This window comes from Cnephaeus nilssonii, assembly GCF_951640355.1.
Source record: "Cnephaeus nilssonii genome assembly, chromosome: 3".
In the NCBI taxonomy this organism is placed as follows: Eukaryota; Metazoa; Chordata; class Mammalia; order Chiroptera; family Vespertilionidae; genus Cnephaeus; species Cnephaeus nilssonii.
In genome coordinates, this window is record NC_137074.1 from 1,690,338 (window position 1) to 1,715,036 (window position 24,699).

The 24,699-nt window shown below is 52.0% G+C and overlaps 1 protein-coding gene across 7 annotated transcripts; it reads right to left on the bottom strand.

The window, feature by feature from the left end:
• Positions 1-562: 562 nt before the first annotated feature.
• On the bottom strand, positions 563-24,373 carry GART (phosphoribosylglycinamide formyltransferase, phosphoribosylglycinamide synthetase, phosphoribosylaminoimidazole synthetase). Of its 7 annotated transcripts, none has more exons than XM_079765983.1 (22): positions 24,271-24,373; positions 21,428-21,626; positions 18,983-19,078; positions 18,365-18,539; positions 17,329-17,440; positions 15,902-15,970; positions 15,329-15,454; positions 14,959-15,046; positions 14,693-14,778; positions 13,947-14,115; positions 12,922-13,153; positions 11,239-11,333; positions 10,573-10,682; positions 10,047-10,245; positions 7,727-7,978; positions 7,102-7,254; positions 4,771-4,977; positions 3,609-3,743; positions 3,126-3,256; positions 2,732-2,873; positions 1,687-1,802; positions 563-1,602 (listed from the first exon to the last, which is right to left on the bottom strand). In XM_079765983.1, exons 2-22 carry the CDS (start codon positions 21,570-21,572, stop codon positions 1,411-1,413), a joined length of 3,030 nt encoding a protein of 1,009 aa, XP_079622109.1. In that variant the 5' UTR covers positions 21,573-21,626; positions 24,271-24,373; the 3' UTR covers positions 563-1,410. The 7 variants fall into 7 exon arrangements, with proteins under 7 accessions (XP_079622109.1, XP_079622110.1, XP_079622111.1 ...); XM_079765984.1 differs by having other exon boundaries at positions 21,428-21,607; positions 24,271-24,371; XM_079765985.1 differs by having other exon boundaries at positions 24,291-24,368.
• Positions 24,374-24,699: the final 326 nt, after the last annotated feature.

A 24,699-nucleotide genomic window follows, 5' to 3' on the forward strand; every position in this document is an offset into this window, starting at 1 on the left:
TGTGTGTGGTGTACAGGAAGCAACCGATGGATGTTTCTCTCTCACATCAATAAAAACATATCCTTGCCGAAACCGGTTTTGCTCGGTGGATAGAGCGTCAGCCTGCGGACTGAAAGGTCCCGGGTTCAATTCCGGTCAAGGGCATGAGCCTTGGTTGCGGGCACATCCCCAGTGGGGGGTGTGCAGGAGGCAGCTGATCGATGTCTCTCTCTCATCGGTATTTCTAACTCTCTATCCCTCTCCCTTCCTCTCTGTAAAAAATCAATAAAATATATTAAAAAAAACATATCCTTGGGTAAGGATTTAAAAACTGTAGTAAAAAACTGAGAGGGAACCTGTAGACGAAATCGCTCTTAGAGATAACATTCCTCTTGAGGACATTTGAACTCACACCTGAATCCTTTCTCTGACTGCTGTGTGTAGCCTGCAGGGCTCACTGATGATGGGGACCCCCCCCGCCCCCAGCCCTGTCTCCCTATCTTCCTACCTGAACACAGTGTGCTCAGGGGCTGAGGTTTCACTCCTGCTTACACAAACAGAAACAAAGCCATCTAGAATAAAATGTCCGTGTTTATTACACCAGTAAAATATTGACATGTTTTTATCCTTTTTTGTTATGGCTTTGTCATAGCTTAAAGGACCTTTCTCTGTATCATTATGAACACATGCAACATGTCCAAATAATACTCCTCACAAGACGGGCTGTCAGGCCGACTCTTGCTTGTCATAGCACCCCTGCCAGTTCCAGCTGTGTGCGCGGTTTCTGGCAATCCGATGTTCACACACATTTTGGTTCTTCCGGCTCCAAGACATGGAATTGGCGGTGCCCCCGGAGCCAGGGTCCCGTTAGTGGCGGCCGCGTCAGAGGGAGCTGGGAGCTTACTTCCGACGTCTGAAGCTTACGCTGGTCTAACTTACCTCTCGGCACTGGCCTCTACCTTTAAAGCACGAGATTTTTTCTCTATGAACTTCACAGGCCAGGGTTTGGCTTAACATCCAGTGAACGCTCCAGAACCTAAGGGCCGACAGTTCCTAAGCGAGGCACCTGAGTGCGGATGCCCGAGCCTCTGTTTAGTGACGGCCTGCTGCCTCCAGTGGACGTGAGGAAAGGGTGTGGCCAGCCAGCGGCCCGGCCGGGGAGCCCCCCGGAGGTGACGTTGGCCAGAAGAGGGAAGGAAGGCGAAGAGCTCGGAGTCTTGCTTGGCGGACAGTGGGAGGAATTCTGAAGGACCAGCTGGATCCCGAACGAGGTCGTGAACAGGTAACCCTACCGACCCCTGGAGGCAACATTCCATGTCCCGGGGTGCCCACCAGCCCAGCCTGTAACAATCGGTTAAAAAATGGCCAAAGAGGAAACGGCGAGTTTCTGGGCTGAGGACGTGAGAAAACCACGGGACCGTGCGAGCGGCGTCACTGCTCCTGGGCCCAGCGGAGCCGGCCGTCCTCGCCCAGCCGCACGGCGCCGCTGGCCACCAGCTGCAGGGCGGCGGGGAAGATCCTGTGCTCCGCGGCCTTCACCCTCTCGGACAGGGTGGCCACGGTGTCGCCCCTCCTCACCGGCACAGCTTCCTGTAAAACAATCCGCCCGGCATCCACGTCTTCCTGGAAAAGGAAGCAACGTTGTGAACCCGACGTTCCAGCCGGTACCACTCACCCCCGACCCCCAGCCACAGGAGACAGACTCACAGCCACAAAGTGCACGGTGCACCCCGTCACCGCGACGCCGGCGTCCAGGGCCTGCTCGTGGGCATTGGCGCCCTTGAAGGACGGCAGCAGGGACGGGTGGATGTTGAGCATTCTCCCTGGGAGGGCGAGCACAGGGTCAGAGGGAAACGTCCCGTGTCCTGTTACAGGACGGCGCGCTCTCCTGGCGGGAACAGGAGTGGGGGCAGGCTTTCTCTGGAGGGTCTTTTCTTCGTCAGAGACAGAGAAGGCAAAGGGAAACACAGGCTCTGATGGCGGGGGTGGCAGGTCCCTGCTCTGCACGGCTGAGGACTCGCTGAGGGACCAGCAGTGACTGAGGTTGGACGGGGACGGGGCGGGGCAGGGCGGTCTCTGTGGGCCCTGGGGCTTTGGAAGGTAATGCAGCGTGTCGCTGGCGCACACTGGGAGACACACCAAACCCTCGCAGTGTCCAGTGGGACCAGTGGCACGCCCACCGGCCAGATGCCGGCTCAGCCCCGCGCCTCGCACCGAAGGCCCCGCCTGCTCATGGCGTGCACGCCGCCGTCCTCTCAGGGGAACATAAACCCTTCGGAGGGAAAGCGCATTTACTGCTCAAACGTGCACCACACACAGCAGGACGCAGGGGAACCTCTGTGGGGAAGGCAGTGACCCCAGGCATTTTGTTTTCTGGTCACAACGGCCCCCCAAACACCTCCAGCAGCGCCTGCACTGCCCGAGGAGCGGGTGGGGGGCTCGGGGAGCCACTCTCTTGCTCCCAGACAAGTGAAAAGGCCTCCTCCGAACATGGCCTGAGAAGAGGAAGCACTGTCTGTGTGTGGGAAACGGCCCGCTCTGTTAGAAAGGCGATGATACTCAGGCCACAGGGACGGGTGACAGCAGGACCCTGAGTCTCCCTGGGCATGCTCTGGGCTAAGGCGAAGGAAGTGACTGTGACCGTGCCTCACTGTCAGTGTCACGGAAACACCACTGGGGTGGCCTGGCCAGTTGACCGCCTGAGGCCACTTTCACGAGGCCTCTCAACGTGGCGCCAGGCAGCTCCGCTCACCGTTCCACTTCCTGACGAAGGGGCCAGACAAGATCCTCATGAACCCTGCCAGGCAGACGATGTCCACGGAGAACTCTTCGAGGACCTGGTCAACGGCCGTGTCAAACTCGACACGGCTTTTATATAACTTGTGATTAAGCACCTGGAGTAGAAAAACAGAAGCACGATCTGTTTCAATGGAGGACACAAACCGTTCCACACTCGGCCTCTCCACAGACCGCGGCCCCTTCCGTGCGAAGACGCGCGAAGAAAGAGGTAGGGAATGGACGGGACGAAGCAGAAAGGTCGGCCCAGCACCCCCAAACCCAGAAATCCCGAGGCCACGTGCCCGAGCCCAGGCCTGCGGGCGCGGAAGACACGTGTAACCAGCCGCGGCAGGACACGCAGGCCGTACCCGGGTGGGAATGCCCGCACGCGCCGCTCGGTCCAGCCCGGCCACCGCGGCCTTGTTGGAGACCACCACGACGATGTGGGCGGCGCTGCTCGGCTCCCGGGTGCTGTCTATCAGCGCCTGCAGGTTGGAGCCTGAGAAAGAAAAGCAGAGCAAGCTCACACTTCTTAACGAGACCTGTGCCCTTAAAACCTTTCCCCTTTTCAGTTCCAGTTCACATTCCACACCACATCGGTTTCAGGGGTTCAGCGTAGTGGTTAGGCATTTACGTAACGTACGAAGTGGTCCCTCGCAGAGAAGTCTAGCCCCCACCTGGCACCTAGTTAGTCCGTCACTGACGGGACCCCTGTGCTGTGTGACTGACTAGATTCCCGGGGGCTGCAGAGATGACACCCCTCCGTGACCCCGCCCCTGAGGTTTTTTGGGGGAAAGGGGGTGGGGGGAGAGCGCCTGCAGCGCTGTAGGAAAGGGGAGGCCGCAGCTCACCTGTCCCGGAGATGAGGACGGCCACTCTGGCCTTTTCCGGGGCCGAGCAGGGACTGGGCACGGAGCCGTTGTGCAGCGCGGGCCCGCTCAGCCGCAGGGCGTCCAGCAGGTGCCTGACTCTCACTTGGGGGGAACCTTCAGTTCAAACACCAGGAGAGAAGCAAGCACAGCCATGACTTAACAGAGAGGACAGACAGGGTCTGTGAACACTTCAGAACGCTGCATTTTATTCGGAAAAGATGTGCGAGGACTAAAGCAACAGCTTGTGTTACTTAACACCACTCATTCAGAGAAGCCTCCTCAGGGGACGCACTGGACGCTGTAGCACAGGACGAGACCTCGCCAGTGGCGACAGCCCTGCCTGCCAGGGCTCCACCCCGCCCGCCCCGCTCATCCGACAGAGGGGAGCCCCGGGCTCCCGCGGAAGCATGGGACCAAGCAAAGCCACTCAGAGCTCGGACACAGGACGCGGGCAAAGAGAGGGCCTTTCTTACTGCCACGTGAGCTGAAGGACGTGGGCTCATTTTCCCGGTATTGGGAGAAACTGCCTTAACGTGAAACCGACACAACAAAGGAATGAGGGGCGGAGACAAAACCCCACTCCCTGACATGTGTGGAGAATTCTGAGTGGGTCCTGCCACGCTGCCGCCTGCCGGCCCGGTGACCGAGCCCCCGGGCAAGCAGAGCGCTGGGCAGGGTGCTCGCTCACCACTCCCGGGTCTGAGCCGAGCCCCAAACCGCCGCCCGAGGAAGGTCTTGGGAAGCGACCCCGGACCAGCGTGCGGATTGGAAGCGCAGCCAGTACAGGGCGGGGCGGGGAAACCGGCGCCCACGGCGGGCAGCGGGGCTCGACGCCCTGGGCCCTGGGACGGCGCCTCAGCACAGCTTCCCCTCTCCCCGGAGCGGCGCTTCACTCCCCGGCCTCCCCCCACCGCCACCCCGGCCAAGGCGCGGCTGTGTGTGTGTGTGGGGGGTGCCTGTGCGGCTGCTACGGAGGCCTAGCCCCGCGGCAGAAGCGAAGCGGTACATGGTGTCACCGTGTGGCTGTGGTCAGGCTACACTGTGCCACAGCGATGCCGGAGCAAGAGGTGGACGGGCAGCGTGTGAGGTGGGACGGGCACACTCAGGGTTACACGCCGAGAGCTAAATAAGCAGCGACTACCTTCAGGGCGGGCCACCACGCTGCCGACCAGCCAGGCCTCCTCCTGGTGCTGCCGCACGTCCCTCAGCACCTGCTCCGCCAGGTCCCCCGACACCACGAGGGCAGCCCCGAGCCCGCAGTTAAAGGTCCTGGCCATCTCCTCGTCCGAGAGGCGTCCTTCGCGCTGCAGCCACGAGAAGATCGTGGGGACCCTCCAGGCCCGGGCATCTGGAAACGGCAAGCGTTGTCTGATTACCCACCGTGGCTCGCGGTGGGTAACCTCAGAGGCTGAAGCAGGGACCGAGTGTCCTTTGTATCGGACAGACATTTGCGTAATTCAAACAAACCAAAAACGGCTTTTAGGAATATGGCCACACCCACGCTCAGTTCCTGGGTGGCGAGCACTGTCCTTTTTAGCCAGTGGTGCTCGCGCCCGCCGGTGCCGGCAGCCGGTCCAGCCGTTTAAGAAGTGGCCAGGGAGGGAGGCTGACACCGCAGGAACTGGCAGACACCCCGGAAGCCCAGCCTCTCGCTCCATCATCAGCATGCCACCGCTTAGAACGACTTCAAGAGGATGAGTGCTTCTTTAACCTTTTGCACTCGGATGTCGAGTGTGACTCAACACGGTTAGCATCGGTAGCAGCTCTTTTTATACTCTTTGAATGTATCAATAATTTTAAATATAAAAAAATCCAAATAAATAAGTTTGTATGAAAAGAAACTCCAGTTTTTTATTCTACTGCCGTGCTTTGTAAAATCTGGGGTATTTTAAAAATTAAATCCCGAGTAGAATAAAGGAATCGAGAAAAAAGCAAGCGAGTGCGAAGGGTTAAGGTTCTGCTTATCCTCACTGGGAACCTCGCTCCCCAGGGGTGTCTTAAACCACTACGTTAACCCGTGGGCCCTTGCACGCTGCACTGCTACTGAAGGGGGTCCGTGCCGCCCCCGCCCAGCTTCTCTCCGCTTCCTGAGAGGCGCAATCCCGCTGACCACTCTCCTCGCTCACGCCGCCCGTTTCCTCGCTTTCACAGCCTCCTATGGTGCCTCTTCGGACTCTCCCAGCTTCACGTATGCTCCGACAGAAGGGCTAGCTCAGCACACCTACAAACCCGCACCCCCACCCGCTCAGCCCAACCCCACCAGCCCCATCACTTCATGTTTTTCTGTTCTTGCTCCAAGGCTACGCATGCTCTTTCTCTGGGAGGAAAATGACACAACCAGCTTCAACTTCTCCTTCCGTCCTGCTTGCCGTCCCCGTCCTGTTTCTACCTTGACGGCTTTCGTGTGTATTTCTCACCTCAAGCCGCCAGCCCAGGCCTGCGCGGGCCACTAAGCCCGTCTGCCTTCACTGGGAAAGGCATCCGTTTCTACCCCTCAAACCAGTGTGTGCAGCTGACGGACAGCTTGCCCACGTGCTCTGCCTGTCTCTTTCCCCTGTAAAAACCGGGGACACCCCGTCCTTCACCTTGCTCTGAGCAGAAGTCATTTCCCTCCCCTTTAACCAATCAGTTTCTGAGTCAGTGCTCTCTATCATGGTCTTTGTATCTCTCCCCCTGTCAAGCTGCTTATTGACCCCTCTGAGATGTACGGGTCTATCCTGGCCCTCACCCTAGAGCTACGCAGCACCTGACACGGCCGACCGGGGTCACGCTCAAGTCCCTGCTGGGGCTGATACTTTTACAGGGCTCACTCCCCGACGGCTCTTGCAGTAACCCTACCTCTGCCAAGGCCAGACACTGAGGACAACCTCTGGCTCCTCCACTCTCTTGGCGTTAGAGGCGACTACCTGCATACGAGCACCCACCTGACCTTCGATCTGACCTCACTTCTCATCACAGACTCCTTGCAATAAGCACCCTAAGAGCTGAAACACGGATTCCAATTCCTGCTCCAAATCTCCTCCTCCTCCTGTGTTTGGGATGCTGCCATCCCTCCCCTGCTTGACTTGGGACTTTTAAGCACAATGACTTTCCCTTCTAAGCACAATGACTCTCAGCCCGCCTCCTCCCGCACGCCTTGGTCCGGGCCTCACCCCTGCAGAGGACTAGCCAGGGCTGCCCCTGCCCTCCCTGCAAGTTCCTGGGTCCGACACGGCAGAGCTGGAGACGACCCACCCCCGGAGGACCTAACAGCACTTCACCGGCTATAAGACAATCACACGGGAGGATGTCACGATTTACAAACATGGCCAATAAGCAGAAGAGGTAAAAAGGGCAGCCCTGTTCTTTCCCCCAGACACCACAGGGATAAGAATGTTGCATGGGTAATCACACGTGCACTAACCAGCCATAGTGCCCCCAGCGTATCTATTCTCCTAACGGTTCCGAGCGAAAGCGTCTCCAGCGCGCTCACCTAACTCCACCCCGCACCTCGGAGGGAGGACCCGGGGGATGTTCTCCAGCAGCCCCCCGCCGGTGATGTGGGCAAAGGCCTTGACGTGGCCCGAACGCAGGACAGGTAACAGGGAGTGGCTGTAGATTCTGGTCGGAGTCAGAAGTAAGTCCCCTGGATATTGGAGAGAAAAGACAAAAACGTAGCCAGTCAATAGAAAACCAAACACAAAACAACAACAAAATGCCCAGGCCGGTGGCTCAGGGGTTGAGCATCGACCTATGAACCAGGAGGTCACGGTTCAATTCCCGGTCAGGCCACATGCCCAGGTCGTGGGCTCCATCCCTAGTGTGGACGTGCAGGAGTCAGCTGACCAATGATTCTCTCTCATCACTGATGTTTCTCTCTCTCTCTCTCTCTCCCCCTCCCTCTCTGAAATCAATACAAATACCTTAAAAAACGCTAAAACAGTGAAATGAAAATGGAGTAGAGAATGCTCGTGACTTCGTGCAGGCACCCCAGTTCTAGAACCAGGTCCAGACAGGACCACCGGACAGTGCCATTTGCTGCAGCTGAGCCCCGAGAGGCTGCCCGCTCAGTGGCGCTCAGACATCTCCGAGCAGGCGTTTCCAACGAGAGCGCTCACCTAAGGTCTGGTCGCCGCAGCCGTGGGGTGCCGGGGAGGAGTACTGAAGGGAAGATTTCGCTACGATCTTCCTCACAAGGCTGAACCCGTTGCTGTGGAGACCAGATGACGCTATTCCAATAACAACATCCCCTTCAGCGATGCTTTCCAGGCGAGGGAGTTGCTGGTCCCGCTCCACGGCCCCCACGGCGAACCCGGCCAGGTCGTACTCCCCAGGGGGATACATGTCCGGCATTTCTGCTGTTTCCCCTCCTGGCGGGAAGACCAAACGAGAACAAGGAGACTGTAATATTTATGCATCTACCAGGGAAGTAGTGACACCAGCTACAATTAAACCCGTGCGGTAATCCTAAACATCCCTTCAATGCACCCTGTGGGCTGCCCAGCAGCACTTTTAACCGAGCAGGATTTCAGAGGAAATCGCGCTAATTTCCAAAAAGGGCGCGGCAGCCTCCAAACATCGTTTGCATGAGACGATGAATAAAACGTCACGTCCCAGCAGTTTGGTCTCGGCAATGCTTTCCCTGCAGTTGATCTTTACAGCCACTCTACCTATGTTCTAGGGCAGCGGTCGCCAATCGGTGGTCCGTGGACCACTGGTGGTCTGCGAGGTCTGAAAGGTTGGTGACCGCTGTTCTAGATGATGGTACAGGCTGAGACAGCGATGAATCAGCCCGCCCAACGCCAAACGCCCCGGCCTGAAAAGCACCCACAGGTCACTTCAGGATAACATCGTGCAAAGACGGGGTCTAGTCACTCAGACTCCAAATCAGAGGCTGTCCTAGAAAATGGCTGCAAAGGCAACTTTGGCTTCTGGAACGGACCTGTCCACAGAAATGGTAATACCAAGAGGTAGCTTTGTGTCTTGGTCAACCTGGATTCATTCTGCACAAGTCTCATACACATTTATGTAATCTATATATATAAAAGGCTAATATGCTAAGTGTCTGACTGGTCACTATGATGCGCACTGACCACCAGGGGGCAGACACTCAATGCAAGAGCTGCTGTGATGTGCATTGGCCATTTACAGAGAAACGGCACCTTGGATCTGGTGCCCACAGAGCAACACTTGGCTTCCCTCAAGTGGGAAATAGGCCCCATCACCACCCTGGAGCGACACCCCACCATATCACAGCTGACAGTGCTGAGAATGCAGCATGCAGCCCACAGCCCAGCCCAGCCCAGCCCAGCCCAGAAACGGTGGCTGTGGGCCCGGGTAATGATGTCACGTAGCAATGCCTGGCTTCCTCTCCCTAGCAACTAGCCTCCTTGCAGTTTCTTCAGCCCAGGAACACGAATTGCTTTCTAGCCAAGTGGAAACACTTTACACTGTAACCAAATGTCTGTGAAGCGTTTTCTCATTCCTCATCTCATTTGATCCTCACAGAAGTCCTGCAGTAGGTAGATAGGAGACTCGGTGGAATCCTATTTTCTTTTCATTAGCTGGAAAACGGAGCTTTAGAAAGCTTAGAAACTTGACCCGACTGAAAAGAAGAAATGGTGGACCTTGAAAATGACTTCAGGTTTTCTCACTGCGCAGAATATAGTCAAACACTGCTGCAGTTAAATATTTTACCCTTTGTTCTCCCTGCGTGATCTACAATAATAATCTGCTTCGTGTTGATATTTACCGCTGTGTTGCTGACAACTACCTAAAAGAGAAGTTGGGGTGCTTCACTGGGCTGGAAAAAGTTTAGCTAAATCAGAAAGCAGGTCTAATTAAGCAAGTTTATTCTGTATCTGTAAAAGGCTAAGTTGACTCACACATGCACAACACATATAAAACTTTGCTGGCGCCAATCGCATGTGTGTGTTTCGATCTGTCATTGTCGATCGTGAATTTGGTTGACACTTCTATTATAGAGAAAGGGCAAATAGTAACATTAAAATATTTCTTCTAATTTATTTCCTTTCAATGTGCATGAATCCGTGCACCGGGCCACTAGTGTTGCTATAAACCATGGGCACTTATTATTTTGTTTCCCTCCTGTGGGAAAAGTTAAGATTTAGCATGCCCAGAACCCACCTGCCTGCCCAGAGGGCATGACCCACCCCGACTGTCCGAGAGGCCACCGAGAAAGATGGGATGCAAAGGTGCCAACGACCAGGGCGACAGGGGAGGCCCGGCCGGCACAGGAATGTGAGCCCAGGAAGCACCTGGGGAGGCGCCAGGACACCAGGGGCCACGTTCTCTCAGTGTGGTTTCTACTTTCCTGGCCTCATCCTGTGATATGTGGTCTTGGCTGTATTGGTACCGATCCCACTTATACACGGGCTAACACACAGCGGAGGACACGTCACGGAAGGGGGCTCGTACCGAGGAGGGCACACCCAGCTTTCCTGCACGCTTCGGCGATGCCGGCGACAACTGCTGCGGCGGTGCTGACGTCGAGGCGCCCGCAGGAAAAGTAGTCGAGGAAGAAGAGGGGCTCCGCCCCCTGGGCCAGGATATCGTTCACGCACATCGCCACCAAGTCCTGGCCAATGGTCCCGTGCTGGTTGCACTGCTGGGCAACCTAGGAGCAGCAGAGACACCGTGGGAGATTAAGCTCCAAATGACAGCGCGTCAATTCAGCAGCGGAGGCGCAAATACGCTCAACTTCTGGCTAGCTGCTCTGAACAGTAAAGACAAAGAACACTAAATTCTGATGTTACTTGGTCCAAAGTACCCCCTTAAGTAACCCTTCCATCCAGATAGAGCCTCAACATTATGCTATAAAACATGTAGATCTTTTAGTCCTATTATATGGTTCTTTTTAGTGCTTGAATGTCAAAAGGGGGAAAATACGTCAATCCTCTCTCTGTTCCACGCGAGGCCTTTGTTCACAAAGGTGTCTGGTTACCTTCAGCTTCGTGCCGACGCCATCTGTCCCGCTGACCAGGAGAGGGTCTCTGAAACCCGCTGCTTTCAAGTCAAAAAGACCAGCAAAGCCTCCGAGATCCACCTCACAGCCTGCCGGGAGGAAACTCCTTAGTGGATGCATTTCCACAGGTCAGGGCAACGTGAGCACACAGAACATTGTCCATGCCTGTCCAGAGAACGCGAGAGTGCACGTGCCTAAAGCCCGACCGGTAATTAAATATTAAAGGGACAGACATATCTCACTGAGTTTATCATCATAAATAAGAAATGGTTTTTCTTTCTTTTGTTGTTGTTCCTCCTCACCGGGGAATATTTTTCCACTGATTTTTTAGAAAGAGTCGAAGGGAGGGGGTGAGTCAGAGAGAGAAACATCGATGTGAGAGAGACACATTGACTGGTTGCCTCCTGCACATACCCTGAACCAGGGCCGGGGATCGAACCTGGGACTCTTCAGTCTTGCAGGCCGATGCTCCACCCACTGAGCTGAACTGGCTAGGGCAATGAGGTAAGAAAGCAGAAAACTGTGTGTCTGTCTGGCTTCCAGGGCATCAATTTCGAATATTATTCTTTGAAAACTACAAAGCCCCAATCAGTCCAGAGCGCTTGTCAAAGCTGATGGACTCGCCAAGGACAGGGCCGGACTCACCTGGTCTGGAGGTGGCTTTGGCTAGAGGCTTAATTTTCTGCACCAGCAGATTTCCGGCTGCAATGTCTACCCCCGAGTCCTTGTACGTCAGACCCCTAAAGAATTAGAAAAACAAAACCAAACCGAGGCCATGACCGACAAGTCAGGGGAGATGACCGTAAGGGTAAACTGAGGACCGCCCCAGGGGAGGAGCCCGTGCCATCACTGCCCAGGAGGACTGCTCTAACTTAAGTCCTCCATCAGCTCCTCGCACAGGGGAGATGCCGACAGTGCGCCACAGCCTTCTCTTGTGCTGGTGTGGGAAGGAAAGGAGTGTCAAAACTAAGTCCCAAAAGTACAAATTAGCATTCTAAGAACTGGACACAGAAATCCTTAAATGAAACAGCTCTCACTGCAGTAAAAGAGAACTGTGTTTCCTGATAGCTGGACAGCTACGCAAAAGGTGAACACTATGGAGACAGCATGATAACGGGGTTTGGCGCTCCGCCTTCTGTATCGGGCCGACGTGGTGGAGCGGCACATGAGGAAATCAAGCTCGAGTCGCACTGTGGGTTCAGTGGTCGCGCCTTACAAAAACGAGAACGCGGGCCTCGTGGGATGCAGGGACACACGGAGAAATATGTGAGGCTTTAAAAAAGGTGCAGCGGTAAGAATATACTTGGTTCCACTGGTTTAAAAAACCTTCATCTTTAGGTTGCAGTCCCTGCCCAGCCACTGTGGCTCAGCGGTTGAGCGCCAAACCATGAACCAGGCCTCGGTTCGATTCTCGGTCAGGGCACATGCCTGGGTTGTGGGTTCGAACTAGCTCTCTCTCCTTTTGTCTCTCTCAAATCAATAAAAACATATTTTTCAAAAAGTTCATTAAAAAAAAAAAAAGGATTGCAGTCCCTTGAAATAGGTCATTCCAATGGAATTTACTCATTTTAAATTAAAAGATAAATTTTTATCATGGCAGTTTAATGTTCTTATATAAGAAAAAAGCTAGTATTTAAACTTTAAAAAAACTTCCCTACAAGTAGCAGTATAGTTTGAATTAAATTGTTAAACATTTATTTTGTCCTAAAACTTATTTATTTTTCATAGTTGAACTCAAAAAGAATAGTAACTCTGATATTCAGTTAAGAAAGCAAAACACCCATACTTGTGACGAAAAGTTTATTGATTTTCACAAAGGAATAGTTGTACATGTCAATAAATGAATCGATAAGGGTGAAAATCCATTTCAGTGACAGATGGAAATGCAGTGACAGAGAAGACTGCCCAAGTGGATAGTTTCACCAAATTAAGTCACAAAAATGGATGACCAATAGTTTCATCTTGAATTCCTCGACAAAACCAGGAATAATGACACAAGCAGTCACATTTAAATATATGATAACTCACGGAATAAGAATGTCTTCGCTAGCTTTACTGATGAATAACAAATGACTGGATATGTTTAAAGTGGATAATGTGAAAAAATCCTTCACATCACTGTTATTTACTGGACTTTTCAGAGGGAACTACCAGGAAGTTTTTCCCATTTCAGTTGACTAGTGTTGTAAATTGTTTTGATTCAAACTAAATGCAAATCAAAATCTGGTCAGTCCCCCAGGGAGAAGAGCACGGGATGCCGGAGCACAGGGCCAGTGGGACTGTGTGCTCTCTGCCTGCCCGCGAGCTGCCAGCCCCGCAGGACATTACCTGGGCTGCTGGAGGAAGGCTATGGCGCGGCCGCCGATGTCCTTCCTGTAGACGGCGCCCTCAAACTTTATAGCAGCCAGTCCCTGCTTGGCCGCTTCGAGGGCTGCGACGAGAGTGTCCCGGATGGCCGTCACCGTGAGGACTCGCCCTCCGCTGGTCACCACTTTGCCGTCTTTCAGGGCGGTGCCTGCCTGGAACACCTCCAGCCCCAAAGCCTGGGCCTCGGCGACCCCTGTGGGACAGCACATTGGGCTCAGTAGCTGCAGTGAAAACGTTCTACACAGATGAGCTCATTGTCATTCCCACAAGTTTTCTTAGAAATAAAATCTTTATTTCACTTTAACGAATCCGCACAAGAATCCTATCAGGAAGGCATTAATGCAACATAATAGTAAACAGACACTTCTCCCAAGAACAGTCTGAGAACTACCAGGAAGTTTTTTCCATTTCATTTGACTAGTGTTGTAAATTGTTTTGATTCAAACGAAATGCAAATCAAAATCTGATCACATCTTTTACTTAAAAGTAAAGGAATTTCTCTCTTATCATAGCTACCCAAGTAAAGGCGCTTGCTTTCTTTCTTTTTAAAATAACCAATAGGGTCACTGCATTGAAAACACATTCTTCCGAAGGCGTTGGAATTCTGTCATCCAGGAGACGATGGAGTGCAGTGCAAATGGGGGATCCATTTATGATCATTCCGAGATCATACGCGTGACACTGATCTCATCGGTGTAGCTCACACTAATGTTCTCCTAACCCTCCGAGTCCCATTATCTTCCTGGCGCACGGCCAGGCCCATCTGTCTTTCCTGCCCAGAGAGGGAAATGGATTGCAGTCTTTAAACACAGTAATTCTGGGTATCTGAACACCCACATCCAACAGCAACATGATGATGAGAAGAGCCCCTGGAAGGTTTCTGATGGCTTACACCCTTAAGAACAGAGAGAATGGAAATAAAAGAGCAGAGCCGCACGGGAGGGAGCCTGCTGCGGCAGACACCAGCTCTGCCCTCCAGCGCTCACCTGTTATCTCCACACCCTTGGTGTAGGCTCCGGGATACCCCTGACTTGCCATGACAACAGTGACAGCCGCCCGGTGTTCAAGCCAAACAGGCGGAGCTGCGCAGAGCAGGCCATCCAGGGTGGACTGAATCACTTCATACAGATCGCTTTTAAGAAGCGGGAGGATCACCTAGAAAAACACAATCCACATGGCAACGGGGAGGAGTTTCAGTTCTCAGACACGCTGTTCACTGGCTTCGTGGCAAACCCGCACACCCAGCTGACCCACGAACATGGAATGAACACGGAGCGAGGGGCCCTGACCCCTCCTCAAAAATTCACATATAGTTTATGACTCCCCAAAACCTAACTACAGTCGTCTCTTGCTATCCACAGGATATTGGTCCTAGGACCCTGCCGCAGATTAAAAAAATCTGTGCATGCTCAAGTCCCTTATACGACACGGCGAAGATCAACGCATACAGCCAGGCTTCTACATCCGCGGACTTGCAACCACGCACTGAAAGTGCCGTTTGGACCTGAGGTAGGTTGAATCTACAGATTCAAAACCCAGGTACAGGGAGGGCTGACTGTGTATTTATTTTAAAAAATCTGCATTTAAGTGGACCCACATAGTTCAAACCCATGTTGTTCTGAGTCAACTGTATTTCTCAAAGGTAATTATCTGAAGGCTCTAAGCTCCGGGATTAAAACAACTCACATCTTCTACAAAGCAATGCTTGGTATTATCTGTAACCATTACCCACCTGGCACTCCGGGTCCCCGAAACGGCAGTTAAACTCCAGAACCTTCGGGCCATCCCTGGTCAGCATCACACCCGCATAGAGAACACCTGCGTTCCAAGGGGAAATCTATAATGAAGACTCTTGTGACCGGCAATGAGAACACAGCCTTCTGACACTCAAGGGCACAGAGGGCCGTAATAACCGTTCCGACGGGGTCAACGGAAGGTGGTGAAGGAGGAAACGGGGCCTGTGAAGCCGCGCAGCCCGAGAGCACCGGCTGCGCGCACCTGCGTACGGCGTGCCCTCCTGCTGCATGCCGTCCACTGTCCGCTGAAGGATGGCATTTCTAATCTTCAGCAGCAAATCCTTAGAGACCTGGGGAACAAGCAAGCATGCCAATGTAACCGATATTTAAAAAGTCATCTTGTAGGCCATGGCACACGGGACAATGAAAGGGGACAAAGAAAATCATCACTTTAAATCCATAAACCTTTAAAATCCCCCCTACTGGCCCTATCAAGTCGGTACCTAGCTTCATTCTTACGAAATAGGAAAGGTGTCCTCTGAGAGTTAAAAATGACCGTAAACAGCAGAGCACTGCTCAGAGCCCTTCGAGAAGACCAGCCCCCCGACCGCCTCCGCGGAGCTGAGACACACCTGCGGGGCGGGGCAGCAGGCCCCCATGCCCCCTGTGTTGGGGCCGCGATCTCCCTCCAGCAGCCGCTTGTGGTCCTGCGCGGGGGGCATGGGCGCCACGGTCCTCCCATCGGTGAAGCACAGACACTGCACAGAAGACAGAAGAGTCCGCTCACCTCTCACCCAGGAAGTACAAAGTTCATTAACAAGGGGAGCGTGAACCCTAACTTTTCTTACAGGGAGCTTTCTTTTTTCAAAGTAAAACAAGTTAAAACACAACCCTAAGCTGCGTACATCAAGAATCAGGTTAGGTACAAAATCAAACTCCTCTCAGAGTACAATATTTCAACCTTTCCTCCCTTTAAATAACACTTGATATAAGTCCAAGTCCCTTACTGAGAACTGGGGAGTAAAAGAGGGTAAATCCTTGTTTCACTCGCATCCCCAACACTAAACACAAACGCGCTCCTTTGTTCCTGCTGGGTTTATGCTTTCCAATGAAACACCCGGAATAAACGAAGTGTGTTGAGGCCCAGCGGTCAGATAACCTAGCTCCCAATACCCCATAAGGGTCCAGAGGATGAACATACTTACAGAAACCTCTTCTCCTTCAAGAAGTTCTTCAATGACAATTGTTTCTCCAGCTGCTCCGAAAGTTTTATCCTTATTGTGGATTAAAAAGTACAAAAGTAAGTTGTAAGCTCTTAACATTTACTTAATTGGCTGTTACTTCCTACCATCTGTACTATAGGCCAATGCCTGGTGTTGTCTTTTCCCTCTCCCTTTCTGAAAGCCTCCAAGGGATCTAGGAATGTTTCCTGCAGGGAGCGGCTATAGGGTTAAGCTCGACTGACCTGTGGCAGAGCCACAAACAAGTCCCAGCTTGGAGGGCAGAGCCCTCCAGCACAAGTAAGCTTGACCTTCTAGTCCTCCCTTGTTCCTAGGTAGCTAACGGGCTGTGGAGGTGCAAAGTGCTGCCAAAACAAGGCTTGAGTAAGAAATAGATTTGAAACTCGCAAGAACATTGTAAGCATGTTGACCACTCCCCTTGTTTTGCTCTGTGTGATCTGACATAAAATAAAGCTTCGCTTACAGGCTGTCACTGTGTCCTCATCCAGGCACAGTGATCCACCTGGCCCCAACTGTATTCTCTTGTCTGTCTTCTTTAATCCTTCACCACCCCACCTCAGGTTCACCCCTGGCCGTGCTAGACGTGGTTCAGTCTCCCATTTTTATTTATTTATTTTTTAAAAATATATTCCATTGACTTTTTACAGAGAAGAGGGGAGAGGTAGATAGAGAGTTAGAAACATCAATGGGAGAGAAACATCAACCAGCTGCCTCCTGCACACTCCCTACTGGGGATGTGCCCACAACCAAGGTACATGCCCTTGACCGGAATTGAACCTGGGACCCTTCAGTCCGCAGGTCGACGCGCTATCCACTGAGCTACACCGGTTAGGGCCAGTTTCCCATTTTTAAAGTGGCAATGATACAGAGCTGGCACAGGTAGAGATGAAAGGTAAAGGAAAGAGATGTCTTCACTTTCTCATTTTCATTTCTGACAATTATATACGTTTGACTAAATAATTACACTAAAGAATGTGAAAGTAGATCTCTATTAGGAGGGGACCTACAGCAACCAAGATGGATCAACAAAGAAAGCACCGTCCGCGAACTCATCGCTTCACTGCTCCGAGATGCGGAGCACGAAGGGGGACTCCTGTCCCCGGCGTGGTTGAGGATTTACCTGCAGGCTCTGCCGGCCGAGGCCCTCCCACCTCTCAGCAGCAGACAAGGGGCGCTAGGACAGAGCCCAGGTCCCGCCATCAGTGCGGAGCGGCCGGACTCTTTCAGAGGTGGGTCAGAACACACAGTCTCATGAAAAATAGCCTACCTGCGTGTTTGCTGGATACGGTCTCCTTATCGCGAGAAAGTTTTATAAACTTAAGAGTAGAAAACTGTAAGCTTTCCCCGGTGTGGGTGTGGCTAGGTGATAACCGTCTCCAGGAGTCCCCTACCTGCATGATCTCCTGCACGGCTCTGCAGGCCTCTTCTCTGCTCTCTGCCACGATCACCCCCTTCCCGGCGGCCAGGCCGCTGGCCTTCACGACCAGAGCAGGGAAGTCTGCACTGTGGAGACAGGTTAACCCTCAACACCCACACACCCATACAACTCAAAAATGTAAGCTGCTCTGGGATTTCGTCATGATGTGCTCCAGCAACGAGAGGAAAGCAGAGGAAATCACTGATCAAACTGACACCATTCTGTACCTCCCAGTTTCCTCATGCAGTCCTTTCTGGTTGTGATCACATGGCACACATAATTCCTCTCCCTTCCCCCCTCCGCTTATTATGAGATCATACTGATGCAATCTTTGGACGAATAAAGCAGCTGTAAATCGGGTATGGAATCATCTTTCAGAGACAAAGCAGTGAACCATACACTCATTCAAGTAGAAGATGTGGCTGTGTACGAGCAATATGAACATGGACACATGGACATTCCTCCAAGGGCACATGAGAAACTGTTGCTGGTAGTTCCTTCTGTTGAGGGAGAGGGAGATCTGAAAGGATAGTAAGTAACCAAGTCCTTATACCCCAGGCATCCGGCTGCTGGGAAAGAACACCGATTTTATGCCTGAGAGGCGAGTAGTGGTGGCACAGGCCACTGAGTGGTGCCTCCTCACTCCGGTTAATTATTTATTTAGAAGTCCTACCCTTGTTTCTTAAGTTGTCACTGTATACATCCAGCATGGGCCCAGTTTGACATGCTTGGTGTACCTCAACTTGGCTGTGAGAAGACTGCATGACTGCAAAACCAAGTACATCTCTTCCCCCAGGAACTGTTCAGTAATAAATAATAAATTCACCTTTCTGCAAGGCCGCAGGATCTACTACACATGCAGAGAATTCCATTTTCTTCTGATGTTGGAAAAAGGCAACCCAAATAGAACGAGCCCCTCCCCCCATTATCTCACATCAAACGGGCGACATAAGAGTGACCCAAACAGGCGACTGTCATCGGAAACAGCGCCCTCCCAGCCGGCCGCCCACCTCAGGATGAAGCTGCGGGCCTCCTCGAGCTCGGTGAAGGCCCTCCACCGGGCGGTGGGGATGCCATGGCGGTCCATGAACTCTTTGGCAAACCTTTTGCTGGACTCCAGCCGAGCCGCTTGTGCTGTGGGGCCAAAGCACCGCACGCCGGCCGCCGCCAGGTCCCCGACGATCCCTGCGAGGGAAAGAACAGCTCCGCTGAGCCAGGCCCTCCGGGGCCTCTCCACCCTCAACAACTGGGGTCACATGAAAGCTCCATGGAGACCAGGCACATGACTGTTGGCAAGATTTTCATGTTGTCTACAGAACAGGAACAAAAATGCTACAAACGTGACTCAAATCCCGAAGTTATTTGTTATATTGAAATACATGGATCGCTAAATAGGAACATATAAAAACATGAAATGTTTCCTGTGGCTGCAAATTGGATTTCTCATTCATCACATTTCTGTTGCTTGAAGAAAAATCAACCTAAACCCATAAATTTCAAGAGAGCGAACGCCTTTTTCCAATGTCGTATCTCATTAGAATCCTCATCTCTAAAGTGAGCTGGATTCGATGCTCCCCGAGCTCCTTGGGCACCGGACAGACAGTGACAATAAACAAAAACACACTTACCCGCAGCCAGAGGTGCCTCTGGTCCAACAACTACAAATTCGATGTTCTCATCTTTGCAGAACTGAGCGAGGGCACTGTGATCGCCGATGGAGATGGCTGCGAACAGAGGAGACAAACCACCTCATTACAGACATTCTTGAAGTTACTGCCATCTGCAACTAAGTGCTCAACTAAGTGCTGTCACGCCCATTCACTGGGTGCAGATGTTTCCTCCCGGGACAGCCGGAACCAAAGCGTTAGACATGCAAGACCAGGAAGCGTCCCAAGGACCTTCTCAACTGCGGTGTTTGTGCCACAGTGTTGACTGCATAGTCAACAAACTTGCATCGCAGGACATACTCAGAAACTGGTCTTCAGACTTCACTCATTCAGATGTACTGAGGACCGCTGTGTGCTGGGTGCTGCCCGGTCACTGGTGAAGACGTGAACACAAACAGGTCCCTACATGCAGGATGCTTATAGTCCACCCGGGGGATGCTGGGTAATAAATATTCAAGGAGAAAAACCCCCAGTTGTGAACCAAGTAGGCACATTTGGTATGAGGTGAACTGGGAGGCCATTCTGGTCGAGTCAGGGAGGGGCTCCTCGTGAAGAGATGAATGATTTAAGACCGGGTGCACGTCCGCTGGTCAGACAGGCAGCTTTCTTTGCGGATGGAGTGCTAAGTAACGGGCAGGAGGGCCAACCATGCACTGAGTCAGGCTGCTTCTCTAGGTTGCTCCCGCTTCCCGGCATCTGGACCACCACCCTTGTCAGCTGGTGTCGTTAGCCCACACAGTGCGATCCTGGTGACGAGCAGGGACGTGGGGGGAGGACCACGCACGCTGGGCTAGCAGCTGCAAACACCCTGGCTGAGCAGAGCCAGCGACCTCAGCAGAGCAGAAGGTGGCAAGAGGAAGGGGCGCACCTAACCTGCCTCTGCCAGTGGCCGCAGCCTCGTGACGGGCTGGGATGTCACCTGCCTGCAGGACAGCAACTGCTTCTGGAGGAAACGTGCCCGTTCCAGAGCGAGCAGACACAACGTCTCACCCCGACCTCAGGTCCCGGGAGGCAGGCCTTTTCTTAGTTATCGTTTCATCTTATTTTTGGTCCTGTGCATGCAACCATCTTCTCCCAGTCTGTGGCTGGCTGGGCCACGGTCTTCTCTCCATACATACCGTGTGCCACACAGGGTACAAGGCATGGTGCACACAGTGCAAAACAGGACAGGCGAGTTCCTTGCCCTCATGTGGCTTACATTCAAAGGCTTAGGTTCTAGGGAGGAAATGAGGATAGAAGACAGACAATAGGAAAGTAAAAATAAATAGACAATGGTTCACAACTGAAAACATAAAATGGGGTGAGCATGCTTTATTTGGAACTCTAGGAAAGGCCTCTGTGAGAGGGAACATGTAGGCTGAGACCTGGACAGAGGAGCCAGTCATGCGAGGGGTGGGAACAAATACACAGACCAAGGCAGCTGTGCTTGGGAAACCGGCAGGACTGCCTGCATAGAGCGGCGAAAGGACGCAAAAGATAGAAAAGATCAGGCTGGAAGGGCAGGCAGAGGCCAGATCGCAAGGGCTGTGTAAGGAACATCGGGGAGGCTGAGTTTTATTCTGAGCCCTATGGGAAGCCACTGAAGAGTTTAATGTAACCTAAGAAGTCATTTTTTACTGGTTGAAGACATAAACCTTGAGATCTATTATGGAGCTATACTTAATAGCATCGCTCAACTTTTTTTAAAAAATTGATTTCAGCCCTAACCAGTTTGGCTCAGTGGACAGAGCCTCGACCTGTGGACTGAAGGGTCCCAGGTTCAATTCCAGTCAAGGGCATGTACCTTGGATGCGGGCACATCCCCAAGTAGGGGGTGTGCAAGAGGCAGCTGATCAATGTTTCTAACTCTCTATCCCTTTCCCTTCCTCTCTGTAAAAAATCAATAAAATATGTATTAAAAAAAAATTGATATCAGAGAAGAAGGGAGAGGTAGAGACAGAAACATCAATGATGAGAATCGTTGATTGGCTGCCTCCTGCACGCCCCCTACTGGGGATCAAGCCCAGCAACCCAGGCACGTGCCCTGACCTGGAATCAAACTGTGACCTTCTGGTTCATAGGTCAACCACTGAGCCACGCCAGCGGGGGTGGGTGGGGGGCATTGCTCAACTTTTCATGTCCAAAAATATACATTAAAATGCCTTTAACCTATATTAGGCACTTGAGACTTTAATGGATGTGATATATAAGGTTTAAAATAATTTAAGATAAGGAAATGCTACACTCCAAACAACAGAATACCTTAAATTTGCAATAGATGCAAGTATTCAAACCACCCCACAGGTTTTAAGGTTAAGGAAAGCACTCAAATCTGAATAGCAACTGACCTTACAAAAGCACAGATGTAGCTGACAGTTTACCATCTATAATTATTAATGATCACTCCCCACTTGAAAACATGATTACCGGCGTTTGAGATCTTCTCAGAGCCGGCAGTGCCTGCGTTTCCGGGGGCGACCAGCACCTGTGTGACGTGAGAAGACTGCGCCAGTCTCCAGGCCAGCGTGTGCTCTCTGCCCCCATCGCCAACGACAAGCACTCGGGCGGCCATGCTGTCGGCAGCAGGACTCCAGCAGGAAAATGCAGCTGCAGGAAGACCAGGGACCTGTCAGAATGCACACGCTTTAGAAATCACATTTCCTAATTTCGATGTCTACCCCCGACTCACTTGTGGAACATTAGGATTCGGAAGTTGAGAAATACGGCTGGATTCCTAAGGTATTAGGGAGGATTTTAAAAATGAGGCAGACTGGCTAGAGAGCCAAGTTAGGGAGTGAAATGACAACTTTACTCCTTAGTTGATTAAAAAACAACAAAACTCCCGTGAACAATAACCCTTCTGTAGCCTTCGCATCTAGAAGCTAGAGTAATCACCCAGCCTCAGGGAAACATGAGTCCTGACGTTCAGACCAGAATTTAAAGTAACTGTTTCTAAATCTCGACAACAGACTTTGAGGGCCACAGTCTGTCACAACCACTGAATTCTGCCCTGCGTGAAAGCAGCCAGCAGCAGTGCATGCGTAAGTACCTGTGGCCATGTCCAGGAACTCACAGGAAGAGGCTGTAGGAAGCGGTCAGAGGTTTGTAAAGAAGAACCATGGCTGGGTTTCAGTACCTTTAGGCATGGACATGGCAACGTGAACTTTATACTTTTCATGTGCCGTAAAAACATTCCTCCTTTAATTTTTTTCACCCACTTAATGATGTGAAAACTATTCTTATTTGGTGGCTGTATAAAAACAGGTGACAGGAAGGACTGGCACAGGGGCCATCGTTTGCTGACCCGACTTAAGAAGTGAGTGCAGGCCGGTTTGGCTCAGTGGATAGAGCGTCGGCCTGCGGACTGAAGGGTCCCAGGTTCGATTCCGGTCAAGGGCATGTACCTTGGTTGCGGGCACATCCCCAGTAGGGGGTGTGCAGGAGGCAGCTGATCGATGTTTCTCTCTCATCGATGTTTCTAACTCTCTATCCCTCTCCCTTCCTCTCTGTAAGAAATCAATAAAGTATATTTAAAAAAAAAAAAAGAAGTGAGTGCAATATGTCAGAAAATTCGCAGAGATGGCAAAAATCAAATTTGAACACATCTCACATTAGTTCTGGCATTTGATTCTCAGCGCAACAGCTATCTCTCAACTGAAGTTAGCAGGGTGATCTGGGATAAGCTCTATTTGTACTTCAATTTCTTCTCAAATCTTAAAAGATGGAGGAAAACTTGCCTTACAAGGCTACGTAAGAATGAACTGAAAAAACATTTTTATAAACAATTAGCACAATTTCTGACATTCAGCAGCAGTAAATGCTACCTTGTTATATTTTATTACCTACTTTTATCTAAATTAATACTTTAGGGATAGAAATAAATTTTAACAGAAAAAAAAGCCAACCCCCCCCAAATAATTTGTCACATTAATGTACTAATTTCCAGAGGCATTTAATTATGTAGAAAGCAAACTGATAACAGGAAAAAGAAAACTGCAATCTTTAATTTCTTACATGATGCTAGGATTACACATTTAAGTAAAAATCTAAGCCCTGCCCGGTTTGGCTCAGTGGTCAGAGTGTCTGCCTGTGCACTGAAGGATCATGGGTTCGCTTCCCCCATGTAGCTCAGCTGCACTAATGGATATGTCTCTATCACATTTCCACTGTCTCTAAAAATCAATGGAAAAATATCCTCAGGTGAGGATTGAAAAAAAATCTAAGCTGATGAGGCTGTATTCCAAATGGTTATCATGAATTAATCTCCATAAATTTATTAGGTAGATACTACTCCCACTCCTGCAGTACAGATAAGAAAGGGAGGCATTAGCCCTGGCTGGTTTGGCTCAGTGGATAGAGCCATTTGCCTGTGGACTGAAGGGTCCTGCGCTTGATTCCGGTCAAGGGCACTTGCCTCGGTTGCAGGCTTAACCCCATAGGGGGCGTGCAGGAGGCAGATGACCCATGATTCACTCTCATCATTGATGTTTCTCTCTCCTCCTTTCCTCTCTGAAATCAATAAAGATATACTTTTTTTTTTTTTTTTAAATGAGGTATTAGGTAGGTTAGGTAACTTGCTGAAGGTCACAGGGTTAGAGGGGGTGGACCCAGGATTGCAACACAAGCCATGTTCCAGGAGAAACTGGAACAACTGAGATGGTAATCATTGAAAATCTGAGAAAGAAAAAATTTCTGAATTATCGTCCCCGAGAGGGGAAAGCTATTGTAGCTCAATGGGAACCCCAGATTTGCCACGTGGATGGAAATATCTGAAATAAACGCAGCTTTGCATTTAGTTTGAATAAGAGGGGAAGAGCGTCCACACCAGGCGTGGTCAGGAGGCCTCAGCCACAGTGCCTTGGTTTGGGGTGAAACTCTGTCCCTTCCTAGCTAGACTCCTTGAGGACTTGACCTCCTGGGCCTGGGTTATCTAAAGGAGCAACATAGGGAGAAGAGAGAGCCAGGGGGGGCCCGGGAGGGCCGTGGTGAGGAACAGAGACTAGAAAGCAAGTGCAAAAGTGCACCCATCTGCCAGACAATGGGTGCATAACAGCAACAAAAAAAAATGCAACTCAGGTGGACCACCCAAACAGCACGAGAACACAAAAGGCCTGAGCTTAGCGAGGAGGAGTGGTAGATCAGCCTCAGTTAAAGGGAAAGAGCAGATGGCCGCCCCCACCCCCGGCAATGAAAACTCAGGTGAGGAGCCCTGCAGCCGAACCCCTTCCCCCTGAGCTCCATTCCACTCCTGAGACGAAAGCCCCACAGACCCGGCGGAGGTGTACTTTACTGATGGCGGAGGGGGCTCGCGCACCGACGCAGGGACCAGGCGGGCTGCACGCCGCACTCACACGCTCGCTGCGCGCCGCGCCGGAAGTGGGCCGGGGGAGAGCGCGGCGCGCGCCGCCCGGGCCCCGCCCACCCGCGGGGGCCTCGCCTCCCCATTGGCCAGCGCGCACCGCGGCTCCTACCGCGAGGAACTGGGGCGTGAGGCCCGGGCGCCGCGGGGCGCGGCCCTAGGCGGGCCGAGCAGCCCCCGGGCCGGCGCGTGTACAATGTAACACTGTAGCGTCCAGGGCCGCCCCACGGCTCACGCCTCCCCTAGGTCCTCAGCGCCGAGGAGGGGGCGGGGGGGCGCCCTGAACGCTGGCCACACGCAGCGCGTTATGTGGCTAACGAGTCCGAACGGCCTGGTTCCC

Coding starts and splice junctions, on each gene's coding strand:
- GART (XM_079765983.1), bottom strand. CDS start 21,572: ATGGCCGCCCGAGTGCTTGTCGTTGGCGATGGGGGCAGAGAGCACACG. Junction 15,971..17,328: donor CCGTGCAGGAGATCATGCAG/GTAGGGGACTCC, acceptor ATCCACAATAAG/GATAAAACTTTCGGAGCAGC. Junction 7,255..7,726: donor CTGCGGCGACCAGACCTTAG/GTGAGCGCTCTC, acceptor TCCAATATCCAG/GGGACTTACTTCTGACTCCG.